Source organism: Neofelis nebulosa, chromosome 4 (assembly GCF_028018385.1).
Source record: "Neofelis nebulosa isolate mNeoNeb1 chromosome 4, mNeoNeb1.pri, whole genome shotgun sequence".
Taxonomy (NCBI): domain Eukaryota; kingdom Metazoa; phylum Chordata; class Mammalia; order Carnivora; family Felidae; genus Neofelis; species Neofelis nebulosa.
In genome coordinates, this window is record NC_080785.1 from 94672923 (window position 1) to 94700114 (window position 27192).

At 48.1% G+C, this 27192-nt stretch overlaps 1 protein-coding gene and 1 long non-coding RNA gene across 5 annotated transcripts in view; one reads left to right on the top strand and one right to left on the bottom strand.

Moving 5' to 3' along the window:
• LOC131509579 (uncharacterized) overlaps nt 1–16815 on the top strand; it is a 102259-nt gene extending 85444 nt beyond the window's left edge. Inside the window, exons 3-10 of one of the 3 annotated variants that reach the window (XR_009260584.1) lie at nt 1949–2071; nt 2430–2494; nt 4537–4647; nt 10220–10605; nt 11990–12267; nt 12905–13781; nt 16180–16268; nt 16468–16815. This is a non-coding gene — a long non-coding RNA (uncharacterized LOC131509579). Of the gene's footprint in view, nt 1–1948; nt 2072–2429; nt 2495–4536; nt 4648–10219; nt 10606–11989; nt 13782–14270; nt 14348–16179; nt 16269–16467 lie in introns of all 3 variants that reach the window. The other 2 variants (XR_009260585.1, XR_009260583.1) reach the window with 2 other exon arrangements.
• A 16-nt stretch (nt 16816–16831) lies between these two features.
• The window catches only part of VPS41 (VPS41 subunit of HOPS complex), a 186033-nt gene continuing 175672 nt past the window's right edge, over nt 16832–27192 (bottom strand). For both annotated transcript variants that reach the window (XM_058725448.1, XM_058725449.1), the window contains 4 exons: nt 20593–20692; nt 20442–20486; nt 18502–18581; nt 16832–17458 (listed from right to left, as the gene is read on the bottom strand). In XM_058725448.1, coding sequence (XP_058581431.1) covers nt 17378–17458; nt 18502–18581; nt 20442–20486; nt 20593–20692 — 306 coding nt within the window. In that variant the 3' untranslated portion in view covers nt 16832–17377. The remainder of the gene's footprint in view (nt 17459–18501; nt 18582–20441; nt 20487–20592; nt 20693–27192) is intronic.

A 27192-nucleotide genomic window follows, 5' to 3' on the forward strand; every position in this document is an offset into this window, starting at 1 on the left:
CTGCTCATGCTCACTCTCTCTCAGAATAAACTTTAAAATAAAAATTCATGACATGTATATAAGTATTTATGAGTGAAATAATATGTGTAATACTTCTTTAAAATTATCTGGTGTAGGGGGCGGAGGGGGTATACAGAAGAAACAGGTGGACTAAAAATAACTATTGAAGTAGGGTAATGAGCACTTAAGGACTATAAACTCCCTCTTTTTGCACGTTTGCAAACGTGTGTAGTAAAACATTTGGAAAAGCCAGCAACAATGGATGTCACACTTAGACCCCCCTGGCGCACGGCAGGAATACGCAGGAGTGGCATCGGGGCAGAGGCCCGCACTTTGCAATTAGTCCGCGAAGCCAGTTTTGGTCTGTATCCCTCCTTGTCTCTGTCTCATTCCATCTGCTAGTCCGCTCAGATTTTTCACCTCAAATTTGAAGCAGTTCAATCTCCCAGTTCTCCCCCTTCTGTCATGGGCTTAAAAGTGATTTCTCTGCCTTGGCCAAGAGCCCACTGGCCTGATCACCCTTGACCCTGTCCCCCCTCAGGCGTCGTAGGCAGTGCTGGTGGGGCGTAGGCCATGCCCGCTAGACTTGCTCCCTCAGCCCTGGAAGTGTGAGGTAGATGTCTGTCGTCGGGGAATTCTAGCAGGGGAGGGTGCAGAGCACCAGCTTTCTCTAGTTCCAGGTTGGTGTTCTGGTTAGTGCATGTTGGTGTTACCATTCAAAGGAGGATGCCAGCCTTCTGAAGGCGAGCATCGGTTCCCTGAAGATAAATATGGTGGCTATGTGTTGTTCCATCATCCATCCTTAAATGACTCCAGAAGTTCTCCTATGAATGTAAACTGATAATGGAAGTGAGCTGTATGTTTTCCTTATATATGCTTTCTTTCCTTAAAAATTTTTTTTTTAATGTTTATTTTTGAGAGAGGGGGGAGAGAGAGAGAAAGACAGAGCATGAGCAGGGGAGGGGCAGAGAGAGAGAGAGAGAGAGAGAGATGCAGAATCCAAAGCAGGCTCCAGGCTCTGAGCTGTCAGCGCAGAGCCCAACATGGGGCTTGAACTCCCAAACCATGAGATCATGACCTGAGCTGAAGCTGGATGCTGAACCAACTGAACCACCCAGGCGCCCCTATAAGTTCTTTATATACATTGCATCCTAACCCTTTATTAGATCTGTCATTTGCAAATATCTTCTCCCATCTTGTAGGTTGCCATTTAATTTAGTTGATTGTTTCCTTCACTGTGTAGAAGCTTTTTTTTTTAATGTCTTTTATCTCTGAAAGAGAGGGAGGGGAGGGACAGAGCACAAGTTGGGGAGGGGCAGAGAGAGAGGGAGACCCAGAATCCGAAGCAGGCTCCAGGCTCTGAGCTGTCAGCACAGAGCCCGATGTGGGGCTCGAACTCAAGAACTGTGAGATTACAACCTGAGCAGAAATCAAGAGTGAGATGCTTAACCGATTGAGCCACCTGGGCGCCCCCATATTTAATTATAAATCATCTGTTCTCTTATATTTTTCTTCATCTGACTATAAAATGCATTAGGGGGAGATGTGAATGCAAGTGAAATGTACAGTTTTGGGTTCCCTAATGATTTCTTGTATTTTGGGAATGCTTGTAATTATTTTCTTTTTATAATAATTTAGAGAGAGAGAGAGAGCAAGGGAAGGGCAGCGACAGAGGGAAACACAGAATCCGAAGCAGGCTCCAGGCTCTGAGCTGACAGCACAGAGCCTGATGCGGGGCTCAAACTCACAAACTGTGAGATCATGACCTAAAGTTGAAGTTGGACACTTAACCGACTGAGCCAACCAGGTGCCCCAATACACTTTCTTTTCTATTTCATTCCTATTTAAAAAAAATCATGACCAATTGCAGCAGCCGGGTAGGCATGAGGAGGCCTGGGGCTGGCGGGGGAGCGAGTGTGCCTCTCACATCTTTTCTCTCACTTCTCAGGCTTTGATGAACATGCGTGTCACCAGCCATGTCAGCCTTGAACTTGTTTCCAAGGATCTATGTTGCTTCCTAAATATACTGAATTCTCCATTTATAAATACTCTCAAGTGGGACATCTTCATGGTACGTGCAGTGTCAGAGTGAGTTGGACCACGGCTTCCCCCAAGTGGGATGAAACTCCTGTGTAAGGTGGGGAGACCTGCATGAAGGGTGCTCTGATCGACCCTAAGGGTGTCCGAGTCCCAGATGCTGGTCTCGTGGCTGCCTTGTTACCACTGCCCTCAGGGGCGTATAGGGGTCGTCCTGGTCTAGTCCCACCTAAAATACTTTCTCCAGAACATAGGTTAGTCTGACCATGTCATTCCCTGACCAAAATCCTTCAGGACTCCTCCCACCCCCTGGGCACACTTCAGAACCCCCGCATGGCCTGTGTGGCCTTCACTTTCACCTTCTCACCTCACACGGTACATTTCCGTTATAGGACAGACCTCATTTCGTCTCACACAAGCTGCTGCCTCTACTTGAAGCCTCTCGCCCCTTTATTTGGTACGTAATACTTGCTGAACGAAGGGATACATAAATGGCTAAACTATATGTATCTTTCCAGAACTGGCTCCGGTGGTTTTCCCCAGCCCGTATGTGGGTGGGATGATTTACTTACACACTCCTGTAGCATTTCATACGTTTCCTGTTTTGTTAGCAATCTGCTTGCACTGTGGTGCTGGTATTTACCTGTTGTGTCTCAGCCCCGCGTCTGCCCTCTGCCCTTTGTTGGGGCTGGAAGTCTGCAAACTATAGTCCCTAGGCTCTATTTCGGGCCACATTCTTATGTCCTGCCAATAGAAAGCACAACGGGGGAAGGGTGGGGGCGCCTGGGTGACTCAGTCAGTTAAGCATCTGACTCGTGATCTTGGTTCGGGTCATGATCTCACACTTCGTGAGTTCGAGCCCCCCGCGTCAGGCTCTGTGCTGACCGTGCGGAGCCTGCTTGGGATTCTCTCTCTGCCTCTCCCCCACTCTCTCTCACTCTCAAAAATGAATAAATAAACTTAACTGAAGACAAAAAACACAACCGGGAGATCAGAAGGCAGGAGGAAGAGAGAATCTCCTGACCTCTGGCTCCAATGCCACGGGGGTCGCCACTCAGCTGGCGTTTGTCGTGGCTGCCTCTGCTGCCGCTCCAGTGGTAGCAGGTTGGAGCAGTTTCAGATGCCAGGAGCACCTTTCGGCAGCTCCATAGCTTCGGCACATCCAGAACTGACTGCGGCGGCCTCGAAGCAAGATGGCGGCTCACACCCTCTGGTGGAGCACAGCTGCCCAGAGATGCTAGAACCTTCTCCTCTCTGGGTGTCCCCTGCCTCCCTTTTGCCTCTCCAGTCTCCCTCATTCTCCCCTTCGCTCTTCCAGCCTTTAGAGCATCTTTGTCCCATACTTGCCTGGGTTAAATTTCCTGTTTGAAACAGACCAGGAGAGTTTCTCTGTACCTGACCAGTTTCCCTCTGAGAGAAACTCTACTTAGTTTCTTGAGGGCAGGGACTGTCTTACTCATTTTTATTTAAATGCTTCTGCCCAGTATAGTACCTAGAACACTAGTCTGGCAAGTGAGGAGGTAGACTGTGGAAAATTCTTGGGGAACGTACGGTTCTTTTGGAAATTTATACAGGTTATTTAAATGTATTAAAAAATGTATTCACTTTAACACCTCCTCCTAAGCACAGCCACCTTCTCACTCTCAATCTGTGTGGTTTGCATGGGACTGACTCCCATCCAGTGGCTCCAAGTGTGCATATAAACCAGTTTATGCCAATCACTGTCCACAGAATGTTCTGGAACTGTTGGAAGAGGAATTCTCTGCTCTCTGAATCTCAGATGGACTCAAAATGCATTTCGGGGGGTGGGGTGGGGGCGGGGGCAGAAACCTTAGCTCAAGTCTCCAGAGGTCAATATGTCTCTTCCATTCAGGAACCTCACCATTTGTTAGTGAAAAAAAAAAAAAAAAAATGAAGTTTCCATTATTTTTGTGGCCGCAAAGAAAAATGATCTTCATAAAATCTTAGCTGTGGCTACTGCCTGTGACCAGGCTGCTGACGTTATTAAAGTCATTTTTCTATATTAAATGAATATAAGAAGCACTTTGGGAAGAAGCACTTTGGGCGTCTGTTTCCAGCGATCTTGAAGGAGCACCCTAACCATGTGAAAGGTGCAGCCTTGAATACAGGGTCATCTGCAGGTCAGGTGGCGGGGAATCAGAGGTAGTCCAGATAGGGGTGTGGTTGCTGTTGTGTAGTGAAGAAAGCGAGCGCAAAACCAAGCAGTAGTTTAGTTCCTTTGTGGGTCTTCCGTATCGTGCATCCAACAGAGTGGTGCCCTCTGGGAAACAGTCTTCTTCGTCCTTCTTGGACGAGTGAGACCGAACCCTCCTTCTGCGGTCTGGCTCTGCCCCTGAATCTGCTTAGCAAGATGAAGGTGTTAGCAAGGGACAAGCCCTTACACTTGAACCAAGAAATATATGTGGAGAACCTACTGTGTGCAAAATACTTTGCTAGAACATTCTTCAGCTTTCACTCTTTATTTTAATCCCGTGGCAGGGTGGTAGGTTGGCAGAGAGGAAGAGAAAGTCCAGCATGAAAACGTAGAGCCTGGAGTGGGAGAGTCACACGGCCCTGCTGACAACTTCGGATTCTGACACTTCCCTTTGGGTGAGGCATTTTACCTTTTTGGGTCTCAGGCTTTGTAAAATGAGGCTCATAGCACTTATCATATTACAACGATGATATGAGATAATCCATATGCCTGGGAGAGAGAAATGAATGGGAAGAAACCTATTTATGCCCTGATGGTACAGCCTAGAATAAAGGGTCATCTAAAGTCAGATAGAACACACATGCCCTGTGATCTCTGGTGCTGTTGTCTTCTTTTCTATCCACAGAGTATCAGTATCATATTTATTAAGCCTTGAAACTGTGAAAAACATTTTAAGTAGGCCCTGAGGGGTGGAGATATCTATGCACACATATACATGACACAGTCTTTGTCGACTCGAGCAGATGGACACTTTGATGACTATCATAGGCTATGCCAGAGAATCGTACAAGATGGTAGGTGAACACAGAAAGGGGAGAGGCAGGGGCGCCTGGGTGGCTCAGGTGCTTATAAGCGTCCGACTTCAGCTCAGGTCATGATCTCGCCGTCCGTGAGTTCAAGCCCCATGTCGGGCTCTGTGCTGCCAGCTAGAGCCTGGAGCCTGCTTCGGATTCTGTGTCTCCCTCTCTCTCTCTCTGCCCTCCCCCACTCACGCTCTGTCTCTCTATCAAAAACGTTTAAAAAATTAGAAAAGAAAGGGGCGAGGCAAACCCTGACTTATTTTGGACCTTGAAAAACCAGAGGTTCTGGAAAATGGCTCACTTTTTTTTTTTAATTTTTTTTTTTTTTGTCAACATTTTTTTTTTAATTTATTTTTGGGACAGAGAGAGACAGAGCATGAACGGGGGAGGGGCAGAGAGAGAGGGAGACACAGAATCGGAAACAGGCTCCAGGCTCCGAGCCATCAGCCCAGAGCCTGACGCGGGGCTCGAACTCACGGACCGCGAGATCGTGACCTGGCTGAAGTCAGACGCTTAACCGACTGCGCCACCCAGGCGCCCCGAAAATGGCTCACTTTTAAGGAAAGTCCTCCGTCATCAAAGAGTTCCAGCTCATGAGATGCTGTTCCTTCATTGTAGGTGATAGATCTCTTTGACCTCCCAGTTCTAGGACCAATGTTCTTTTCTTCTAGTTTCCTTCTGCACCTTCCTCTTCTTCCTCCTCCACCGCCTTCTCCTTTTGTGACCTCTCCACGGCACAGAAAGGGTCATGTCCGATTCTCCGGACGATCTCAAAACCACAATGGCAACGGTGCTATACTTGACCACTTGACCAAAGCAGACGGAGATGCATGAAGACTGGCCCAGGATTAGGCTTCTACGTGTTAGGGACTCACGTGTCCTTGGCTGTGTTACCTTCAGCTACTGGATTTGGGCCGAGTAGAGTGGAGCTGATAGAGAGTCAGCTCTGTTTTCTCACCTGTCAGCAAACCTAGTTGAGTGTCTTTCATATAGAGCCCCCTTAGCTAGGCACTGAGGAGAGACCTAGAATTAAGTGGACAGTCCCTGCTACCTGGGGATTCGTGGTCTAATGGGAATCAAGCGGGTAATTCAAGAGTTCGCAAGTCTTTGGAGAAGTCCAGGTTGCCATGGAGGCACGTACTAGGGAAGCTAGACATACGTGGAAAACAGAGACCACCGCTCTGGGGAAGAAGGGCTGTTGAAGCTGAAGGATGTGCAGGGATGAGCGAGGAGGCATCTGGCGACTCTCCTTTTCCACCTGCCATCACTTCCTCCTCCAGTATTAAGAAGTGGAGCCCAGATGCTATCCTTGCTCGTGGAGAGTGGCCCCCGCTCTTTAGCGGACACGACTCACAACTGAGAAAGGCAGAATGTGAGAAAGCAGTGCCAGAGCCAGCTCGCATAGTAGTGGGCCACCCAAGCTCGCAGCCGGGCTCCTCTAGGCGGCCGCGGCTGCTTCTGGGTGCGCCAGTTTGTTTCTCTGGATCGTGCAGGGAGGGGGTCGGTCGTGGGTGCCGCCTCCTCCAGGAAGTCCACCTTGTGTCCTCAGGCTGCGGGAGGCTCTTCTCTTCAGACTGGCCTCGTCAGAGTTCCTGCAGCCCAGGCACAATGCCGGCCTTCTTCTAATTCCACGTCCCTTGCACTGAATTCTCCATTTTGACCGAGCTTAGTTGAGTTGCGTTTCTCACGCAACCAAGGGTCCTGACTGATGCAGGTATGTTAACGTTTGGAGGGGCTGAAAGTACGTATCTTGAACCTAAATCTTAGCACAAGCCTTTGTAAAAATTGAAGCTAGAAAGAATCTTAAAAGAAGCTACTTATATCAAAATGAACTTCATATTAAGGTGATGTCATCTACAAATATTTTATTAAGTTCTTAAGAGCACCTCTTCTAGATTTTTGGAATTCAGAATGTATGTTCTTATGTCCTTATACACTATTTAAAAAAATTTTTTTTTTTTTTTAATTTAAGACAGCAAGGGAGGGAGGGGCAGAGAGAGAGAGGGAAACAATCTCAAGCAGGCTCCGCACTGTTAGCAGAGAGCCTGATGCGGGGCTCAGACTCACAAACCGTGAGATCATGACTTGAGCTGAAGTCAAGAGTCAGACCCTTAACCAACTGAGCCACCCTGGCGCCCCTACACTGTTGAGACAATTCCTGCTATACTTTCACCCGTACATTTTGGTGAAGAAGCCGGGCACCAAGCAGTCAGAGAGGAAGCGTGATCATAAGTAACACCTGGAGGAACGAGAAGGCCCCTAGCACATTCTGAAAAGGGGCCCGGCATGTGAGTGGGCTCAGGGGGCACGCCCGGTGTTTTGAGAGGCGCAGGCAGCGGTCTCCTGGACGGAGACCAGCAGTGTGCTTCTGCGGAGACCAGCCCCTTTATGGAAGGAGGGATTGGTACATTGCATCCGTCAGCTAGGGCCGCCCTAGCACAGTACCACCGGTTGGACGGCTTAACCAACAGAAGTGTCTTTTCTTCATAGTGCTGGAGGCTAGCGGTCTAAGACCAAGGTGTCAGCGGGTTTGGTTTCTTGAGGCCTCTCCTTTAGTTCAGATGGCTGCCCTCCCACCGGACCCTACATGGTCTCTCCTTTGTGACTGTGTCCGAATTTCCTCTTCTTCTAGGGACACCAGTCATCTGGGATTACAGCCCACCCTCTAGGACTTCATTTTACCTTAATTACCTCTTCAAAGGCCTCTTTCTGAGTCTAGTCCTATTCTGAGGTGGAGGGGTGGGGGGGAACTTCCAACACAGAACTTTTAAGGGGACACGACTTGGCCCATAACACGTGTGGAAACGTAGTCATGCTCCTTTTAGGTTTAGGAAAATGCCCCCAGGCACATAAGTAAAAGCAATGTTGGCAGCTCTACAAGAATTGGCATGATTATGAGCCAAAGATCTACGTTCGTCTGGCAAAAAACGAAAGGAAGCTGTAACGTGGTCAGATGGGAGACAAGTGGGTCTTGCCTGGCAGGGAGGATGGGAGTGAGGACCCTGTAGTGGCACCGAATTAATGAGCCAGCCAAAGACGTGGGTATTCAGACGCACGACAGATGGGCATTGGATCTGAGTACAAAAATAACAGCGCATGAGAGTAACCGATTAAATGTGCTGTTTCTAGAGGGATTTGGCTATGCTTAGAGGGGACAGGGGCTTAGAATTGGCTACTGTAATGGGCAGCCCAGAGGCGAACCCATGGGTCTGACTGGCGGTCAGCAGCCTTGGCTGGAACCTGGCCCACCTCCAGGAAGTGGCCCTCGGAGGGGGCACGTGCCTCTGTTGCTGGACATCTCAGAGGTTAGAAAGTTCTCGAGTTTACATGTTTTTAAAAAATTTTTTAACGTTTATTATTTTTTGGAGAGAGTGTGCAAGTGGGGGAGGGGCAGAAAGACACAGAATCAGAAGCAGGCTTCAGGCTCTGAGCTGACAGGGGGCCGAGCTCACCAACAGCAAGTTCATGACCTGAGCCAAAGTTGGATGCTTAACTGAGCCACCCCAGTGCCTCAACACTTTTTTTTTTTCTTATAAACATAATCCCTGGTCTTTTTTTTTTTTTTTTTAAGTTTATTTATTTTGAGAGACAGAGACAGCATGAGTGAGGGAGGGATGGAGAGGGAGAGAGAGAATCCCAAGCAGGCTCCATGCTGCCAGTGTGGAGCCCAGTGTGGGGCTTGATCCCAGGTGATTGTGACCTGAGCCGAAGCCGAGAGTTGGACACTTAACTGAGATACCTAGTTGCCCCAATACAGTTTTGTTGTTAGAATGAGCGGGGGAGAGGGGTAGAGAGACAGAATCTTGGGTAGGCTCAACACTCAGCACGGAGCCTCACATGGGGCTCGGTCCCACGACCCTGGCATCACGACCTGAGCCCAAATCAAGAGTTGGACGCTCAACTGAGCCACCCAGGCACCTGCACCTTTTTTGACGTAACTCGAACCTCAGCGATTGGACTTCTAAAGCAACAGAAGCATATCTCCTCTTCCCCTTCATACGTGACCTACTTCTAAACCTTGCAACACCCCTCAGTTTTCATGTCTTTGAAGCAGTGTGCTATCCAGTTCCATTGTTTGTTTCTTGAATGGCAGGATTTCAAATTCTGTCCTCTCCACTTTGTCAAAACGTCTGCTAAAACAGGTCCCCAGCAAAGTGCTCTCACATGCGGAACGGATGCTGCTTCCTGTGAACAGGACCGACAGTCCACCAGAATTTTGCATTTGTTTTTTTTTTGTTTGTTTTTTTTAGTAGTCACTGATGTTCTGTATTAGTGGTCAAGCAGCAGAAACCTGGGTTAATTTTGGAAAAATGCAAGCTAATGATTGGTAAGCACTTGCTGCATTAATTATCTAATGACGTACAACGAATTCCCCCCAAGTTTAGCCACTGAAACCAACATTCATCACCTCTGTTTCTCAGGATCAGGAATCTAAGAGTGGCTTGTGGGGGTGGCTCCAGCTGAGGGTCTTTCTGGAGTCTGTGGTTAAGATGTTGGCTGGGGCTGCAGACTCGGATCTGGCACGGGAGAGTCACTTCCGAGCTCCCTCGCACGCTGCTGGCAGGGGCTTTGGCTCCTCGCCACGGGGCCTGTCCTCATGGCACGGCTTCCTCCAGGGTGAATGATGCCGGGCCTCAGTGTCTTTTATGACCTCATCTCAGAAGTGACGTACCGTCAATTCTGCCACACTCTATTGGCCACAGACCAGCCCTGGTAGAGGGTGGGGATAACGGGGGCCACCCCAGAGGCTGACCTTCATGTAGCATTCGCTACAGGCTGGTTCATTTTTCCTGTGCTGGTACCAGCCGAGCCCTCTCCATGCGGCATCTCATTTAAGGCATTGAACATCCTCCAGAAGAGGTGCGGCGATCATCCCGTTTTACATTTGAGGCAACGGAGGCTCGGAAGTGCTGATTCAACTCGTTTCTTAGTGACAGAGCATGGATTAAAATGTAGGCTGACCTTCAAGAGCGAAATGCTCCTGCTTTTTACCCAAGGTCTCTCTTCATTTGGACTCCTAACCAGGTCTTTTCCTAACCCATCTTTGTACAGATAATTTTTCTGAGTATAACTGAAGAACTTTGCATTTCACCTGTATTAAGTTTTACATACTTATTCAATATTACAGGGACACTTTCATTCTTAATTCTTTTATTTTTTTTTTCAGTTTTTAAAATTTTCACTGATTTTGAAAGAGACACGAAGAGCAAGCAGGGGAAGGGCAGAGAGAGAGAAAGAGGGAGTGAGCGAGTGAGGGAGGGAGACAGAAACCCAAGCAGGCTCCATACTGTCAGCACAGAGCCCGATGTGGGGCTTGAACTCAAGAACCGTGAGAGCACAACCTGAGCCGACATCAAGAGTCGGGCACTTAGCCAACTGAGCCGCCATCACGCCCCCATTCTTATTCTATCATTTGTGAATTCCTTCGGCCATCCTTGCACCATCCACAGACCCCATCTACATGTAAGACAACCATGAAGAGATCAGCACGCACAGATGTGCCTACAAAACTGGATAAATATTAGGATCAGAATAAAAGCCCGGCGACAACACGTACGTAGTTTCTGAAGTAAAATTATCTACAAAATTGAAGTTTAAGTTTGCACTCCATAGCCACGTCTTGTCGATATGGACCTGAATATGTAACTCAGTCGTAAGTGAAGTCACCCAGTCTGCCCTTTCGTGTTTATATAAAATTGGCTCAGGGCCTTCATCCGTTTTCCTTTAGGAAGACCAGCCTTTGCTCCCCCAGCATGCCAGCAAATCCGGGGTTTTTATGTTTTTGTTGTCGCACACGGGTCTGAACTCCTGTTCTCAGTCAACTCCGGCTGTTGCCTCCTGTGGGTGTTCTGCTCCCTCTGCTGTTCAGGGTTCTGGATGTAGAACCCAGCTGCTCAGTTTCCCCTAGAACCTACTCACAGATGACCCTATTTATACACCAGACCTTACTGAACATGCAGTGGGGAGGGAGGAGGGTTCGGCATCAAGGCAACATACAGTTGAACAGTCTTTTCTAAGATGTTTACTTTTGGGAAAGAGAGCGAGCAGGGGAGGGGCAGAGAGAGGGGGTCGGAGGATCTGAGGTGGGCTCTGTGCTGACAGCAGAGAGCCGGATGCGGGGCTCGAACTCCCGAACTGGGAGATCGTGACCTGAGCCGAAGTCAGAAACGTAACTGAGCCACCCAGGCGCCCCTGGTCTTGTCTTAAATCCCTTTGATTATCCCAGTTGCTTGTTCCCCTTCCCTAAAATCCTCACCTCTCAGTGCCCCTCCCTTAGAAAGCAGAGCATCTCAGCTCTTGGCCCCAGACAGAGCTCTGCTAACTTTTATTATGTAAAAGCGTGCAGCCAGGAACCTGCAGAGGTTCTCAAGTGTTGATGCTTCCTCTTGCCCCCTTGAGCCTCCGTCACTTGGCCCATCAGTCTCTGTAAGTGCAGGCGAGCAGGAGAAAGGTTTATGTTTTCAGCGGTATGGCCCCTCCAATTGCCTTTAGAAGACAGAACCTGTTGTCAGCATTGGCTTTTAAGCAGCATCGTTTTCTTCAACTCTGTCACACGTAGTGTTGAGCCAGTAGTACTAGGCGTCAAAAGAAGGGTGACAGGCTTCCTAGGTTGCCAGGGACTGTCGCGTTGGCTTGCGGTGGTTTGTAATAGCACCCCTCACGTTCTCAAAATGCTGTGCTTGGAGTCACGAATTACACGATCATTACAGTCGAGAAGCAGTTGATGAATTTTGAAAAGCTCTCGTTGATGTGTGAACATCAAAGAAAAGAGGGAATTGAGGCTACTTGGAATAATTGGGGCAAGAAGCTAGATTCATTTTGGAATGAATGCTTTAGCCTAACTCATTTGAATACGTTGACCTGTGGTGACCTGACCTAGTCAGGCACTTATAATGCTGGGACCAAGGACCTTCCTAATGTCTTTGTTTTTTGACAGTGAATAGAATGGTTTATTTTTCGAAAATCACAGCACAAAGAGGGGACTCTGGAAAGCAGATGTATCCATGTTGCCGTTAGGTATCCAGAAGGAGAAAGCACAGGAACTGCCCAAGGAGGCCTCTTCTCTTCTTTGTGCCATAATATCACCAACACTCCTTCCAGAGGAAAGAACCTCACGCCCAGCAGGAGAATGAGGTCTTTGTTCAGTCCAGTAAGGGACATTTACTGAGTGGCCTTTCTGTAGCATGCATTTGGTGACGAACAATTCACATATAGGTATGTATTACAAATACCTTTGTCTTGCTTCTGCCAGGGCCGTGGGAGGTTGGAGTGCAGACCGCTTTAGGTGGGGGGCAGACTACGTTGGGGAGGACCTGGACCTGGGGAGACATTAAGTTAGACTCTGAAGGCTGGATGGATCTAAACTGAGGAGTTGGAAGAGGGGAACCGAATACGTGGAAAAACGTACTGTAGAGTGAGAGAGTGTTAGCACTGGGAATAGCAACATATCGGGGAACTTGACTGGATCAGTCTGGAAGGGCGATTCATGCAGAAACTGGGTGCAGGATAAATCAGAACTGTGGGTACTGGAGGCAGGAACACCAAGAAGGGATTGGTTCTGATCCATCTAGAGGCTCGATGATAGGAATCTGGGTCAAGACCATGGCAGTGAGCACGGAAGAGAGAGGGAGACGGGGAGAAAAGATGGCGGACTGGATGGGGAGACACAGGAGGAAGGGCACTCAAAGAAGAGATTTTAGCACTTGAGAATAAATCGTACCGACTGTGGAAGAATGGAGACAAAGGAGACTTGTTGATGGTGGCCGTGAAGACCCCAAAAGGGAGGAGGAGACAGTGGGTCTCTGGATGAGCACATCTACCACATTTACAAGTCCTGTCCCTCATGTCACAGGATGCTGGAAGGTGTACATTTCTTGACCTCGAACAAGGGAGAAAGGCTGGACTTCCATTCAGCAGACATTGTCAGGTGCTTGGGTGCCCCTCTACCAGGGGAGAGGGGAACACGGTATGTTCCTTGTTCCTTGTTCCCAGTCCACTGTAGAGGCAGACATATTTTAAGTTCTTAAAAATTCACAGAGCCAACAGCCTGCAGGCCCCTCAGCCTTTGGGTACCATCAACGATACACAACGTGGCAGCCAGTTCCACTGCGCCTGTAGGAAGCACTCAACCGGACTGGGGGAGAGCCCGAGGAGACCGGTCCTGAGAGAAGAGAGCTGAGTGGCAAGGGCCACCTTGCTCTGAGCCCCACACTGCGGTCTCAGCAAAGATGGACTCAGCAGAAAGCTATGTGGGGGTCCCCACCTCCCGTTTCCTCTGAGAAGCAGCCAGCCTTACGAACCAACACGTACCCTGTCCCGGCACACCTACCACGCACACTCTTGGGAATGGCAAGGAGGCAACAGACAGAGACCAACTCGGTTGACCAGACTGATTTCCCAGGTACCAGGGCCATGAGGCAGACAGAGGCTTGGTGGTCAGGAGCAGCAGGGGCAGTATGAGAAGCGGGGACCAGGGACAGGCTGGGACTGCGGAGATCTGGGAGATGCCGGCAGCAGATGCAGGTGAGAGCAGGTTGTGGGGACAGTGGCCTTCCAACCAGTGCCAGTGTGGACAGAGGCCAACTGACGAGATGCCTTCTTCTCATGGATACTGGATGCACCGAGATGATCCCTGCCGCCACCGCAGAAGAAAGAAGGCGTCCCTAAACTATAGCAAAGGCCGATTTATCTGAGTCTACCATGAACCCAGATGAACTTCACACCACAACGTAGACTATGGATTCGCGAAGACTGATTTTAATGTTTTTTCATTTTTTTTTTTTTTTTTTTTTAAATTTTTTTTTTCAACATTTTTTATTTATTTTTGGGACAGAGAGAGACAGAGCATGAACGGGGGAGGGGCAGAGAGAGAGGGAGACACAGAATCAGAAACAGGCTCCAGGCTCCGAGCCATCAGCCCAGAGCCTGACGCGGGGCTCGAACTCACGGACCGCGAGATCGTGACCTGGCTGAAGTCGGACGCCTAACCGACTGCGCCACCCAGGCGCCCCAATGTTTTTTCATTTTGGAGAGAGAGACTGAGCACGAGCAGGGGACGGGCACGGAGAGAGAGAGGAAGACACAGAATCCAAAGCAGGCTCCAGGCTCTGAGCGGTCAGCAGAGCCGGACGCGGGGCTCGAGCCCAAGTTGGATGCTTAACTGACTGAGCCACCCAGGCACCCCCTCAAGAGAGGATTTAAATGTTACTCTTTTGCAGACCTGAGTTTGTGCACGTGGACCGCTGCAGTGTGGTATGCCAGAGGCAGACGGAGCCCCGGGTGCCTTCTAGGACAGGTGAGCCATCTGAGGAGGCCAGGGTGGGTGAGGAGTCAGTCACATTGAGCCCTGGGACTGTCGGCTAAAGGAGAGCAATGGGAAAGCAAGGGGAACCGAGCTCGGGGACCAAACCTGAAGTCCCTTCACATCCAGGGCACTGGGATTCCTGAGGGTTCAAAGAGAAGCGACATGACCCCATTTTCATTTAGAATCACCATTCTGGGTCCGTGTAAAGAAAGGCTGGGCATTGGCTAACTCTGGGATCCCTGCTTCTGGAAGCCACGTTTTTCATTCTCTCTCCTATCGTACCTGTGTCCCTAACATCACACTGATTCGAATCACCCCGACAGGAGGTGAAGGAGGAAAAGCATTTCTTTCCAGATTTTTAAAGTGACAATCAGTGGCAAGCTCAGGATGGGGGTCTGGGAAGTCAGTTACTGCTTAGTATCGAAATTGGCGGAGTTTCAATAGCCTGAGTCTTGGTCAGAGAAGCCAGAATAAACTGGCGTGGTATTTAGCACATACAAAGGTTTCCTACACAGACGTGCACACATAATCCTTATTCAGTGTTGACTGAACATGAAAAGAAACTGAGAAATGTGCCTACTTTTATTTACACAGTTTACTTGAAAGCGGTGGTTCACATGCTCCGTGTCGCCTGTCCTCTGATGGAGGTTGAGCTGGGGGTGCCCTGGGCAGCCCAGTTCTGTGGGGGGCTTTGTGACGTGTTCCTGTACGCCCTCCCTGCATCTGCTTCCTCTGTCCTCTCGATGATTCAGTAAGCCACTGGCTACTTTATAACAAATTCCCTTCTAGGACTGGAGAGGATTTTGTTTTCTATGTGCTGACCACCACAGGTCAAATGCATACTTAAAAAAAAAAAAAATCGAATACACAGCGGTTAAGATCACGGCCACGGCCTCTGAAGGCCGTCTGCCTGCTACCTGACCTGAGACAGATGGATTCGGCCTTACGGGCTCTGGCTTCCTCTCTGTTAGATAACAAGGTTGGTGTGTGGGGCGGGGGGGGGGGGGGGGGGGGGGGGGGGTCCTGTTTCGGAGTTGGGACGAAGAATACAAATGGTGCTTGCAACAACGCCCGACCCACAGTAATTGCTCGAATGCTTGTTTTTAGAATATGAAAATATATAGGTTAAGATTATAACCACCAAATTAAAAATTTGTCAGGGTGCCTGGTGGCTCCGTTGATTAAGCATCCAACCCTGGTTTCAGCTCAGGTCGTGATCTCGTGGTTTCGTGAGTTCAAGCCCTGAGTGGGGGCGGGGGGGGGGGGGCTCTGTGCTCACAATGTGGAGCCTGCTTGGGATTCTCTCTCTCCCTCTCTGAGCCCCTCTCCCCTACTCGTGCTGCCTTCTCTCTCTCAAACTTAAAAAAAAAAAAAAATTGTTGAGAACTTTTCATTCTTAAACTAGTATAAAAATCCTTTTGACTAGAAGAAGAAAACAGGCTCTCACCAGAGAACCTTGAACTTGGCTGTTTCACCCTCAAGAGTGGCTTTCTGTACAGGGGTGGGAGGGAACGTGCACTTTGCAGCCACGCCCCTCTTCCCCAAAGTAAGTGCAGCAGCTTTGCTTTTTATGTGTGCTTACAAATTGGCTTTACTTGTGAGTTTTTTGGTGAGAAAAGGATTTCTCTGGTTAGAACACAAGGAAAACCGGCAGAAACTGGAACAAGGGAATGAGGTACGGAGGGGTGCTGAGGACTTTCTAGTTTGGGATCTGTAGGAGTAACAGGAAAAGCCTGATGTCTGCTGGAGAATGTTGGGGCTCTGCTGCGGAGACCTGCCATGCATTTCCTCTGAATTTGGCCCTCTGCCCCGATTTCTTACAGGGAGCCGTGCCCTGGAGCTCGGCAGTCACCTCTGCGACCGTGATGATGTCTCCCTGTTTCAGTTGCTCGACAGGATACCGTGGGATGTGGTATGTTCTTCCTGGGGGGGTGCCTTGAGCATGAAACAAGGTGCTGCCGGTGGGAAGGTGGGGCCAGGCTCGGTGGTGGGAAGGCGCTCAGTACGCATGAGCATCCCGCCCACTCCCCAAAAAATAAAGCAGAGAGTTGCATTTATTCGTGTCTGTGGGACTAAGTGTGGTGACAGCATGTGTTTTCCACCCATGGCAGGAGGTCGGCACAACATAGCCCAGGATGAAGCCGACCGCTGCAAGACGGTCACAAGTTCGGATCCTGTCCCTGCATCCTCCACTCTGCGTTCCCTGAGGGCCGACAAGGCTGCAGGACACGTGTCAGGCCCAGGCCCCGCCACTGGGTGGTCCCATTTCTCCTGAGACTCCCTCTCAGACTCTGTAACATCCCTTCCGTCCTCCCAGCTGGCAGGACCCAACCATGACCCTTCACACTCTGAGGTGTGGAAACCCTCCTCCATTCTTAGGGGGCCAGAATTCGCTACAAGGGAGTCTTTTGCAAGAGCGAACATTTATTCAGTCAACAAACATGGGCTGCTTGCCAGGGCCGGACACAGACGTGAAACAGCATGACATCAGCCTGCACCTGGTATTCCCAGATGTCCTTGACTAAGTGACAATTTACACAGTGTTTCATTAGATGCCTATTAAGAAGAGAAGCACAGCTGATGCCATAAACCAAAGCACCCCCAGAATGGGAGGGCTGATTAAGCAGAGGCCGTGGAAACAGGTCCAAGTTGCCGGGAAGGTCCTGGAGCTGCGCCCAGGCAGCGGGGACAGCTCGCGGCAGTGCACTCGATGGCCAGAAAGCCTCGCTAGGTCCAGAACCTCACTTCCACCCCGCTCCCTTCCCTTCCATTCCTAAAGAACGAACCCAGCCAACGACCGACCGAGTGTGGAGTGTGAGCCCCAGGCAGGGACGGGGGGGGGACCCTAATGTCACCTGCAGAGAGAAGCCTCGAGCAGGCAGGCAAAGATGAACACACCTCTTCTGAGCGTGACCTAAACACGCACAAATCTCTGAACAGCGTTGGTGTCCATGAACGCTGCCACTGTTGCAAAAACAGTCTTGGAGAGCATGGGGAGGAGGGGTGACCAGCTGAACCGGGCTATTTCTTCAACTCCAAGATGGCACTTCCTGGTCCGCGGTGCTTGGCGCTGCAGATGTTGCAGAACTGTGCGGGCGAATTCTAGAAACGAAATTACAAGACACGGGTTTTAAAAAAGCTTTTTCGGCTGCCTGGGTCATGATCTCGCGGTCCGTGAGTTCGAGCCCCGCATCGGGCTCTGTGCTGACAGCTCAGAGCCTGGAGCCTGCTTCGGATGCTGTCTCCCTCTCTCTGACCCTCCCCCGTGTGCACGCTCTCTCTCAAAAATAACCATTAAAAAAATAAAAACTCTTTCTATTCTCATATTCAGAAATCTTATGGGAGCATTGGTCAGGGGGTGGGGAGGAAGCCAGGAAATGTCCCTCCATTTCCTGGAGATTTTTGCTGGGTCACAGAGGGTTCTGTGAGACTCTAAGAACCCCCCCCCACAGCAGAACAAGTCTAATGTGACCAGGGGGCACATGGGGTACCTGACTTAATACTGAAAATAGCAGTGTCACGATATGGAAATCGGGCTGAAACAGTGAACACTAGAAAATGGTTTTCACTGTATCTCGCAGCTGTATGGCTTGACCCTCATCAATTGTACCTACATGAATCCACTCGATTTTGTGTTTAGCACAGTAATCCCCCTTTATCCGTGGGGGTATGTCCCAAGACCCCCGGGGGATGCCTGAAACCACAGACAGTACCAAACCCTAAATACACTGTTTCTTCTGTACATCCCTACCTAGGATAAATTAGGCACAAGATTGATAACTAATAAAACAGACAATTATAACAATACACTGCAATGAAAGTTATGTGAACATGGTTTACCTTGTACTGTACTCACCCCTCTTCCCAGGAGGAGGAGGAGGAGGAAATGCCTGCCTGAGGAGGTGAAGTGAGGAACGAAACAGGCATCGTGTAGACTACTACTGACCTGGCTGTTCGTCAGGAAGACAACCGCCTGCTTCCAGACCGCGGGTGACCGCAACCACGGAGAAGGGGGCACTACTGGGTAGTATACTAAGCGTCTTTACCCTTGAGGAATAAAGTCATTTTCTCGTGGGATCTAGAATGAATTATGAGAAGCCACACAGCCACGGGATGACACATTAGACTTCAGACTTCCCACTCACCATGCTGGGCACGGGCAGGCACTCCTTGTGGAACATGTGGCGGCAGTGGAAGGCCACCACGCTGAAGGGCTTAGCGGCATCTGGGGGGCACAGGGCAGAAAAGAGAGAAGAACCCAATGAAACAGGCAGATCGGGAACTGCGGGAACCGATCCCGACTGCAAGTCCAGCTGTGGTTCAACGTTCCAGCAGGAAGCCGCACGGTCACAGAGGCATCCCCGAGGGGTGCTGGGAGCAAACGCACAGCAGCTACCACAACCGAGCTGCTCTGAGTCAAGGTCACAGACCTCCACGTCAGTTACGCCTACAAACCGGGGACCGCTTCCCAGCGAATGCAACCACGTTTATTTTAAAAGTTAGGAGGAAACTGGATGGCTCATTTGTTTAAGTGTCCAGCTCTGGACTTTGGCTCAGGTCATGATCTCATGGTTTGTGACACTGAGCATCGCATCAGGCCCTGTGCTGACAGCAAGGAGCCTAGTTGGGTTTCTCTCTCCGCCCCTCCCCCATTCTAAGACTTAAAACAAATTGGGATGTGTATCCCCTCTTCCCTTCCCTGTGCCCTCACACACACTATACACACCATATCCCTCAGTCCATTCCGTGGCTTTAGAAAAATGCTGCCAGTTCACCTACTGCCTTGGCCAGGACCACTCAGTGACTTGGAGGGCAGAGCAGGGTGACAATCCTAGGCTGTGACCTTGCACCGTGCTGCGAGCACTTCTGCAGAATTTAATTACACACCGCGGGTGCACTGGTCTGCAGGTCTGTTAAAACACGGCCTAAAAACACTGCGAAAGCTCACTTTTCCTGCGTCCGCTGCTGTTTTTAACATGAACACTTCAAACCCATTTCCTCTAGAAAAGACCCTGGAGGGAACAGACTTCTCATGTTGCTGTTAGATTATCCCTTAAAGCTAAGTAAACCCTGCAGCAGCTAGCTCTCTTGGTACTTCTCTGTGCTGAATTTGTATCAAAGGAGCACTTTTTTTGCATCCCAACAGCTATGCTTTAATTTCTATTTTCAAATTCTGGAATTTCCTCTTCTGTCCTATCCTTACGTAAGGTGCTCCGATTACACATGACGATATATATATATATCTACCAACTATAAATAAACACGTGCTTGTGTTCTGAGGAGGCGGCACATAGTAGGTTTCCGTCGAAATCAGGGATAACGTAGGTGCCCATAACCACAGAGCAGAGAAAAAGTTTAAAGAAAAGGGAAGTACAATTTTTTTTGTGTGTGCTGGTGTACAATTTTTTTCCTAGATACACACAATTCTTCTTCCTTGGAATTTAAACATGTTGATGGTAGTTTTTCCATTCTATTTTACTCTAAAGCCATGATCCTCAAAGAATGGCTCCCGAAGAAGCATCTATGTCACCCGGGAATGTGTTGGAAATGCAAATTCTTGGGTCCTGCTCGGGAACTACTGCCTCTGCACGTGTTGGGGGGGTACCAGCACTCTGGGCTTCCCGAGCCTTCCAGGTAATGTGGGCTCACTCTAGGATGAGCCCCTCAGCTTTACAGAATGGCGGTGCCAGCCTGCAACTGGGTAGGGTTGTGGGCTAAAATTCTGTACACAGATTATTCCAGAAGTTATAGATTAGCTAATGTCAAAATTTTAATTCTGGGGCGCCTGGGTGCCTCAGTGGGTTAAATGCCCGACTTCAGCTCAGGTCATGATCTCACAGCTCGTGAGTTTGAGCCTGGTGTTGGGGCTCTGTGCTCATAGCTCAGAGCCTGGAGCCTGCTTCGGATTCTGTGTCTCCCTCTCTCTCTGCCCCTCCCCCATGCGAACACACACACACACACACACACACACACACACACACTCTCTCTCTCTCTCTCTCTCTCTCAAAAATAAATATAAAAAATTAAAAAAAATTAATTCTCCTCATAAACACATATTTGGGGTATCTCCGCCCGCCAATCTTACCTGACGGAAGAATAGGGGAAAGGCACGACTCACAGATGTTTTCCTCTGCAAGGAAACACACACACTTGGGATTAGACAGCCTTTCTGTTTGCTCTGTCTCTTCTGAAAGTAAGGCCTATGGTTCCAATAGGATTATTTCAATGATACCCACCATCGACCAGAACGCCTTTCATTTGAGTCCTGTGCATTCTCTTCAGTAAGGACAAAGAGTCGGCTACGAGAATCTTCTTGCAGCCTTCACGAAGCAGGATCTAATGCATTTGTTGTAAAACAAAACAAAACAAAACGAAACCCGCATCTTTAGAAGACTCAAATATGGGGGAGAACCCTCTTACTGGGGATTCAGAAAATTGGTGTTTGAAGCTGCCCGATGAAGCACTCACTGCTTGCCGGCCCTCGGTACACTCTTCCCTCCAAACCTGTCAGACCAACCTTTCCAGCCTCTGTGCAGTCACAACTGCACTTAATGTATAGCCGTTCCTGTAGCTATTGTGAAATGACATACAGATGTAAAAGTTTGGCAAGGAAGGCTGTATTAATGAACCCTGACTTTATCTTACAAGGCTTCCTAATGCGGACTCTGCCTGGCAGTTCGGCCCCCATGTGACCTGCTCATTCCGGGATGGAAAACCTGCTATTCCAGAATGTTCCATTTGGTAACTCCATCTATCTACTGCACTGATCTATACGGGGTCCATATCCCAGACAAGGAACAGGGCACAGAGCAGCTAAGCAGACAGGATCTCTGTCTTAACCCCCCTCCTGGCCACAATCCCTCTCTTCTCCCATCCCAACTGTTCAGTGCAGTGCTAAGGGTCTCAAGTGTCTCTGTTAACCCTCCAATTTGGGGACTCTTAAGGGGGGCGGACGACTGAAAACTGACCACAGATGTTCATATTCTGTTACAAGATCCATTTTCTTCATCCCAGTACTGTGCTTTTTCTTTATGCATTTTTCCTGCTACTTTGTAAGTTACATATTTTCTCCCTCGCTGCCTGGACGAGGAGAGGCAGGGACCCCACAGCAGCCTCACAAGTCACGACACCCACAGTGCAGGCCAATGATGCTGGGTGGCACCCACCTTGTGTTTCAGAGCCGGGGCGGGATGGAGACAGAGAGTGCCCACCTGCTTGGGGCACAGGAGACAGACCACCCGCTGTACCTTTTGCCCGGTTCCATGGGCCCCGGTGAGAGTTTCCAGTCTGTTCTGGGTTTTCCAAGGTGTTTTGTTAGAAATTGGCAGAGGCTGTGTGAGGTGTGCTTATGCCAAGTGCCTTTTTTTTTTTTGAACCAGAACTTGTTGCTTTTCTAAGAGGGGGACACTCAGGGCCTGAAGGGCAGTGAGGCTCTCTGTGGCAGGGTCTGTGGCTCGTTCTTCTGGCTCGATGGGTCTTAATGCACGTTTCTGTGCGGTCAGATGTAACTGTCCCGGAAATTCACAGAATGATGCCCTCACCGCCTCCCTCGGTCCAGCTCTGGGTCACAGCGAATGCTGCTCTCGAGAGGTGCGTCCCACCCTTCTTCATACTACGCATGTGTCTTGCTTTTCAGGTTTTCAATTCATGCCACTGGGGCATGAGCCCCAAAACAGAGCTGATGCCCAGATCTAAGTTCTGTACCTGCCATTTCTAGTAGTGCTGAACAGGAAATAAAGCTCTACGATTTCTACATTAACCGAGACACTGCCTATGGCGTTTTCTTCTTCAAAATGCTACTAAAAATCGGATTTTGGGTTCATTTAAAAAAGGCATTAAAACTTTAATGGGTATCATTAAAGCACACAGGAAGAGAAAAATATGGTAAGAAAGAGATCTAGGAGATACTAATACCAGGGGCGCCTGGGTGACTCAGTGCATTAAGCGTCCGACTTCGACTCATGGAGCGTCTGACTCCTGCTCTCACGGTTTGTGAGTTTGAGCTCCACGTCAGGCTCCACACTGATGATGTGGAGCCTGCTTGGGATTCTCTCTCCCTCTCCCTCTGCCCCTTCCATGTATGTGCTTGCTCGCTCGTGCTCTCTCTCAAAAATAAAAAAAATACTGATGTTAGTAACTTTATGAAAATTGATAACCAAACATAGAAAACTGCTCTGCCTCCGATACCAAAATAAAAACTTAAGAAAAACAGTGTCAAAGTATCTTTGGTAAAACGTTTCAAAACGAGCTGGCTCTGACCCTCAGTGGGTCTCCCGCACGAGTGATACAGGAGGAGGGCAGACCCAGCAGTACGGACAGAAGCCACAGTGCCTGCAAATTTAAAAAAGAAAATGCAAAAAAAAAACCTGCAAACTGAGGAGGAACCGTTTCTTTACCAGGATTGCGTTTTTCTAAATAGGTACAATCCGCCTGCCCACAGCAAGGCATTTTCTAGGAAAAACTTCAGTATTCACAGGCCCTCAGCCAGGAGAAGGGAAAATACACAAATACAGCGTAGTATATGTTACTTTATACTTCATCTGCCCAAAACCCAAGGCTCCAAAGCAGGAAAACACAAAAACGGTTTCTCATTTACGTGATACCAGGCAGGTAGGTAGAGCACGAAACGTAGCTAGCATCGGTGCAGAAGAACCAGTTATCCCACAAAACCGGGAGTACTCCGAGGGCAATCAGAGCAGGTGAGTGAAGCCCACACAAGAACACCGTAGCATCAGATAGGTACTATTTTCAGCGTCAGACATGACAAGGCATTAGGTTGATCATGGATCATTCGCTGTAGCAACCATCAGTGACTCGTGAAAAATCGGCTGTAGTGGTCACTGATTTCAACCTTAAAAGTGGATACTTGGTGTTTCCTACAAACGCCTTTATTAAAACATCAGTGGCGGAGTCCAACTCCGTCCTCTTCAGCCCTCTCTGACCTTCGTGATTTCCGACAACTCCCATCTTCCAAGGTGGTCACACGCAGCCTGCTCCCACCTGTGGACGTTCACCTCCCACGGTCTCCAGCCTTGCAGACCTGGCATTATTCACGTCCGTGGGGCACAGGCACGCTCTCCTGCCATCCAGGTCTTTATGACCAAAATGCCATCGAGTCACTGCCAGTCACGTTTTGAATATATCCTCTGCCACTACTTTGGGCTACTTTCCGTTTTAAACCGTGAAATACAGCAAACATAGAGAATAAAATATACTCAAGTCTCTGCACTTAGACTGAGCAAAGCTATTAAGGTGGTACTGTATGCTTCAGATCGATTTCAGAAGAAAAAGAAAAGATTTCAGATCCAGCTGACACTTCCGTGCCCGCTACCTTTCCTCCTCCTTTTTTACAAACATGACTTCAACTATGTTCAGTGTGTCCCCAACTAAACCATGCAGCTGCCTGGGACTCATGCAACACAGATCTAGCCAATGAGATGAACATAGAGGCTAGAAAGCCATCCTTTCCCAAATGAAAAAGCAAAGCCTCATCAGGAAAGAGCCCTTTGCTTCCCACATCTTCCTGCCTGGAATGTGGATGTGCTGTCCAGAGATACAGCATCTGGTTTGTGACCAAGAGGCAGCAATCTGGAGATATACTCTCCTGTTGATGGACATCTAGGCTCTTTCCACTCTAGGGCTATTAGGGATAAAGTTGCAAAGGACATTTTTTTACAGTTCTTTTGTGGACCTACTTTTCATCTTGGATAAATACTTAAGAGCAAAACTGCTGGGTTATGAAATAGGTATATGCCTAATTTTTAAAGTACCTATCAAATAGTTCTGCAAAGCAGTTACACCATTTTACGTTCCCACATATTATGTTTTAATATCTCATAAATCTCCCCTCCTTATTCTTCTTAATCTTAGCCACTCTGTACAAAAACTTAGGACAGTAAAGAATTCTTTGGGGGTTTTGATTAGAATTGTACCAAACATATAGATGAGGATTACTTTAGAGAGAATTTATGACATTTATGGTTATGTACATACTGTCAACAATTAAAGGGTTAGATTCAATTAGCTAACGATTTGTGTAGACTTTCTGCATTTGTTAAAGAGACAAGGCCCTAATGGTCTTAGATTGTCCTCCTAGGACGCTGGAAAGGTTAGACTAGCATCCCCCAGGGAACTGAAGACCTTTTCTATTCTATCCTCTGGGAAAGTTTACGTAAAATAGGGATTGCTTGGGTTTGGTTGTTTAGGCTTTATTCTTTATTTTTTCAGATGAGCAGCAAAGCAATCTTCAAGATGTTGGGTTTCTCTCTGGAATGAATTTTATGGTTCTTTTATCCACTGAATCAACATGGCAGGGCTGTGACAGCTTGGCTGGCCACCTCCCAGCATTGTCCTCCTCTTCCTGGAAGCTGATGGGACCTCAGGTGTCAGTTGGGTCCATCGTGTCCTGAAGACAGACCATTTCTCACCTCCTTTGCAGGGTAGAAATGTTGCCCTCTTCTCCTCGCAGATCCTGGCTTAAAAGGTCAATTACAAAATATATTTGGGGACTGCCTGTGTTTTAAAACTTTGATAAAACCAATCTCTAAAGTTGACTGTGGATTAGTGCTTTTATTGTGGCTTTATGTTCTGACTACTGATTTAATGACTATAGGGCTATTTGTTCTTGAGTAAATACTGGTAATTTATATTTTCCTAGAAAACGGAGTTTTCTTTTTTAATATGAAATTTATTGTCAAATTGGTTTCCATACAACACCCAGTGCTCATCCCAACAGGTGCCCTCCTCAATGCCCGTCACCCCCCCTCCTCCCTGCCACTCCCCACAAACCCTCAGTTTATTCTCAGTTTTTAAGAGTCTCTTATGGTTTGGCTCCCTCCCTTTTTTTTTTTTTTATTCCCTTCCCCCATGATCCTCTGTTAAGTTTCTCAGGATCCACATTAGAGTGAAAACATATGGTATCTGTTTTTCTCTGTATGACTTATTTCACTTAGCATAACACTCTCCAGTTCCATCCACGTTGCTACAAAAGGCCATATTTCATTCTTTCTCATTTCCAAGTAGTATTCCATTGTATATATAAACCACAACTTCTTTATCCATTCATCAGTTGATGGACACGTAGGCTCTTTCCATAATTTGGCTATTGTTGAAAGTGCTGCTATAAACATTGGGATACAAGGGCCCCTATGTATCAGCACTCCTGTATCCCTTGGGTAAATTCCTAGCAGTGCTACTGCTGGGTCATAGGGCAGATCTATTTCTAATTTTTTGAGGAACCTCCACACTGTTTTCCAGAGCGGCTGCACCAGTTTGCATTCTCACCAACAGTGCAAGAGGGTTCCCGTTTCTCCACATCCTCACTAGCATCTATAGTCTCCTGATTTGTTCATTTTGGCCACTCTGGCGTGAGGTGGTATCTCAGTGTGGTTTTGATTTGTATTTCCCTGATGAGGAGCGACGTTGAGCATCTTTTCATGTGCCTGTTGGCCATCTGGATGTCTTCTTTAGAGAAGTGTCTATTCACGTCTTCTGCCCATTTCTTCACTGGATTATTTGTTTTTGGGGTGTGGAAAACTGAGTTTTCAAATATACGGATGTAAAATTGTAACATTTAGTTTTTAAATCTTGTCTGCATCTAGTTGTCATGTTTGTTCCTAATATATATGGATTTTTTTTTCTTTTTCTTGATCAACTTTGTTAGAGGTTTCCCTATTAGTCTTTTCTCTCCTCCAGAAGTCCTGTGGTTGAGGACACATGCATTCTCACCTCCCTGTCTCCATTGGCCACTCTTTTCTATGACCTCTTAATTACTCTGATACCATTTCATCAGATCTTCCAGTTCATTCTCCCTTTCAGCTGAGTCCAATCTACTATTGACCTTGCACTGAACTGATAATTTAAATGAACACCCCAACAGTTTCAAAGAGTTCTATTTGGTTACTTTTCAAGTACTCCTATTTTCTATCATAGTGTTCTTTTTATTATGGGATCTATTTTTTCATGTCTTTTTTTTTTAATGTTTAATTTTGAGAGAGAGCACACCCACGAGTGGGGGAGGGGCACATAGGGGAGGGGGAAAAGAAGATCTGAAGCAGGCTCCCTGCTGATAGCAGTGAGCCCGATGCAGGGCTCGAACTCACAGTCCACGAGGTAACCATTTTGTCTAATTTCTAACCCATGATGCTATGGGATGTGAATTCTAATTGAAAAAGCTTTGCTTTTTGTTGAGATTATCATCAAAGAAGATGAAATGCAGAGAAATAAGGAAAAAACAGAAAGGCTCTAAGGTCTCATGTTGGCAGTTCAAAAACAGTATTATAATCGTATTTGATTTACTGGCACAAAGTATACACGTGCCAGATTGATTAAAGAAGCTACACCTGGTAGTCATAGGCCACCTATGTCACCTAAAAGCTGCTATGACGCCAAATGGAAATCATTTGAGAGGGAAAAAAATCCATTTTAAATCCATTTAATCCATTTTAAATCCATTTCAGAGATCTATAAATTAAAAAAAAATATATCTCTTGGAAGAAATGAAGAGTTTATGTACTTTGAACAAGAAACCACCCATCTGAGCCCCCAAAAAAGGTAGGTAACAAGGGTGCCTGGGTGGCTCAGTTGGTTAGGCATCGGACTTCGGCTCAGGTCATGATCTCACCCATTCGTGGGTTCGAGACCAGCGTCAGGCTCTGTGCTGCCAACTCAGAGCCTATTGTCTGGTTCGAGGATTCTGTGTCTCTCTCTCTGCCCCTCCCCACTCACACTCTGTGTGTGTGTGTGTGTGTGTGTGTGTGTGTGTGTGTGTGTGTGTCTCTCTCTCTCTCTCTCTCTCTCTCTCTCTCAAAAATAAACATAAAAATAAAAAAAGGCAG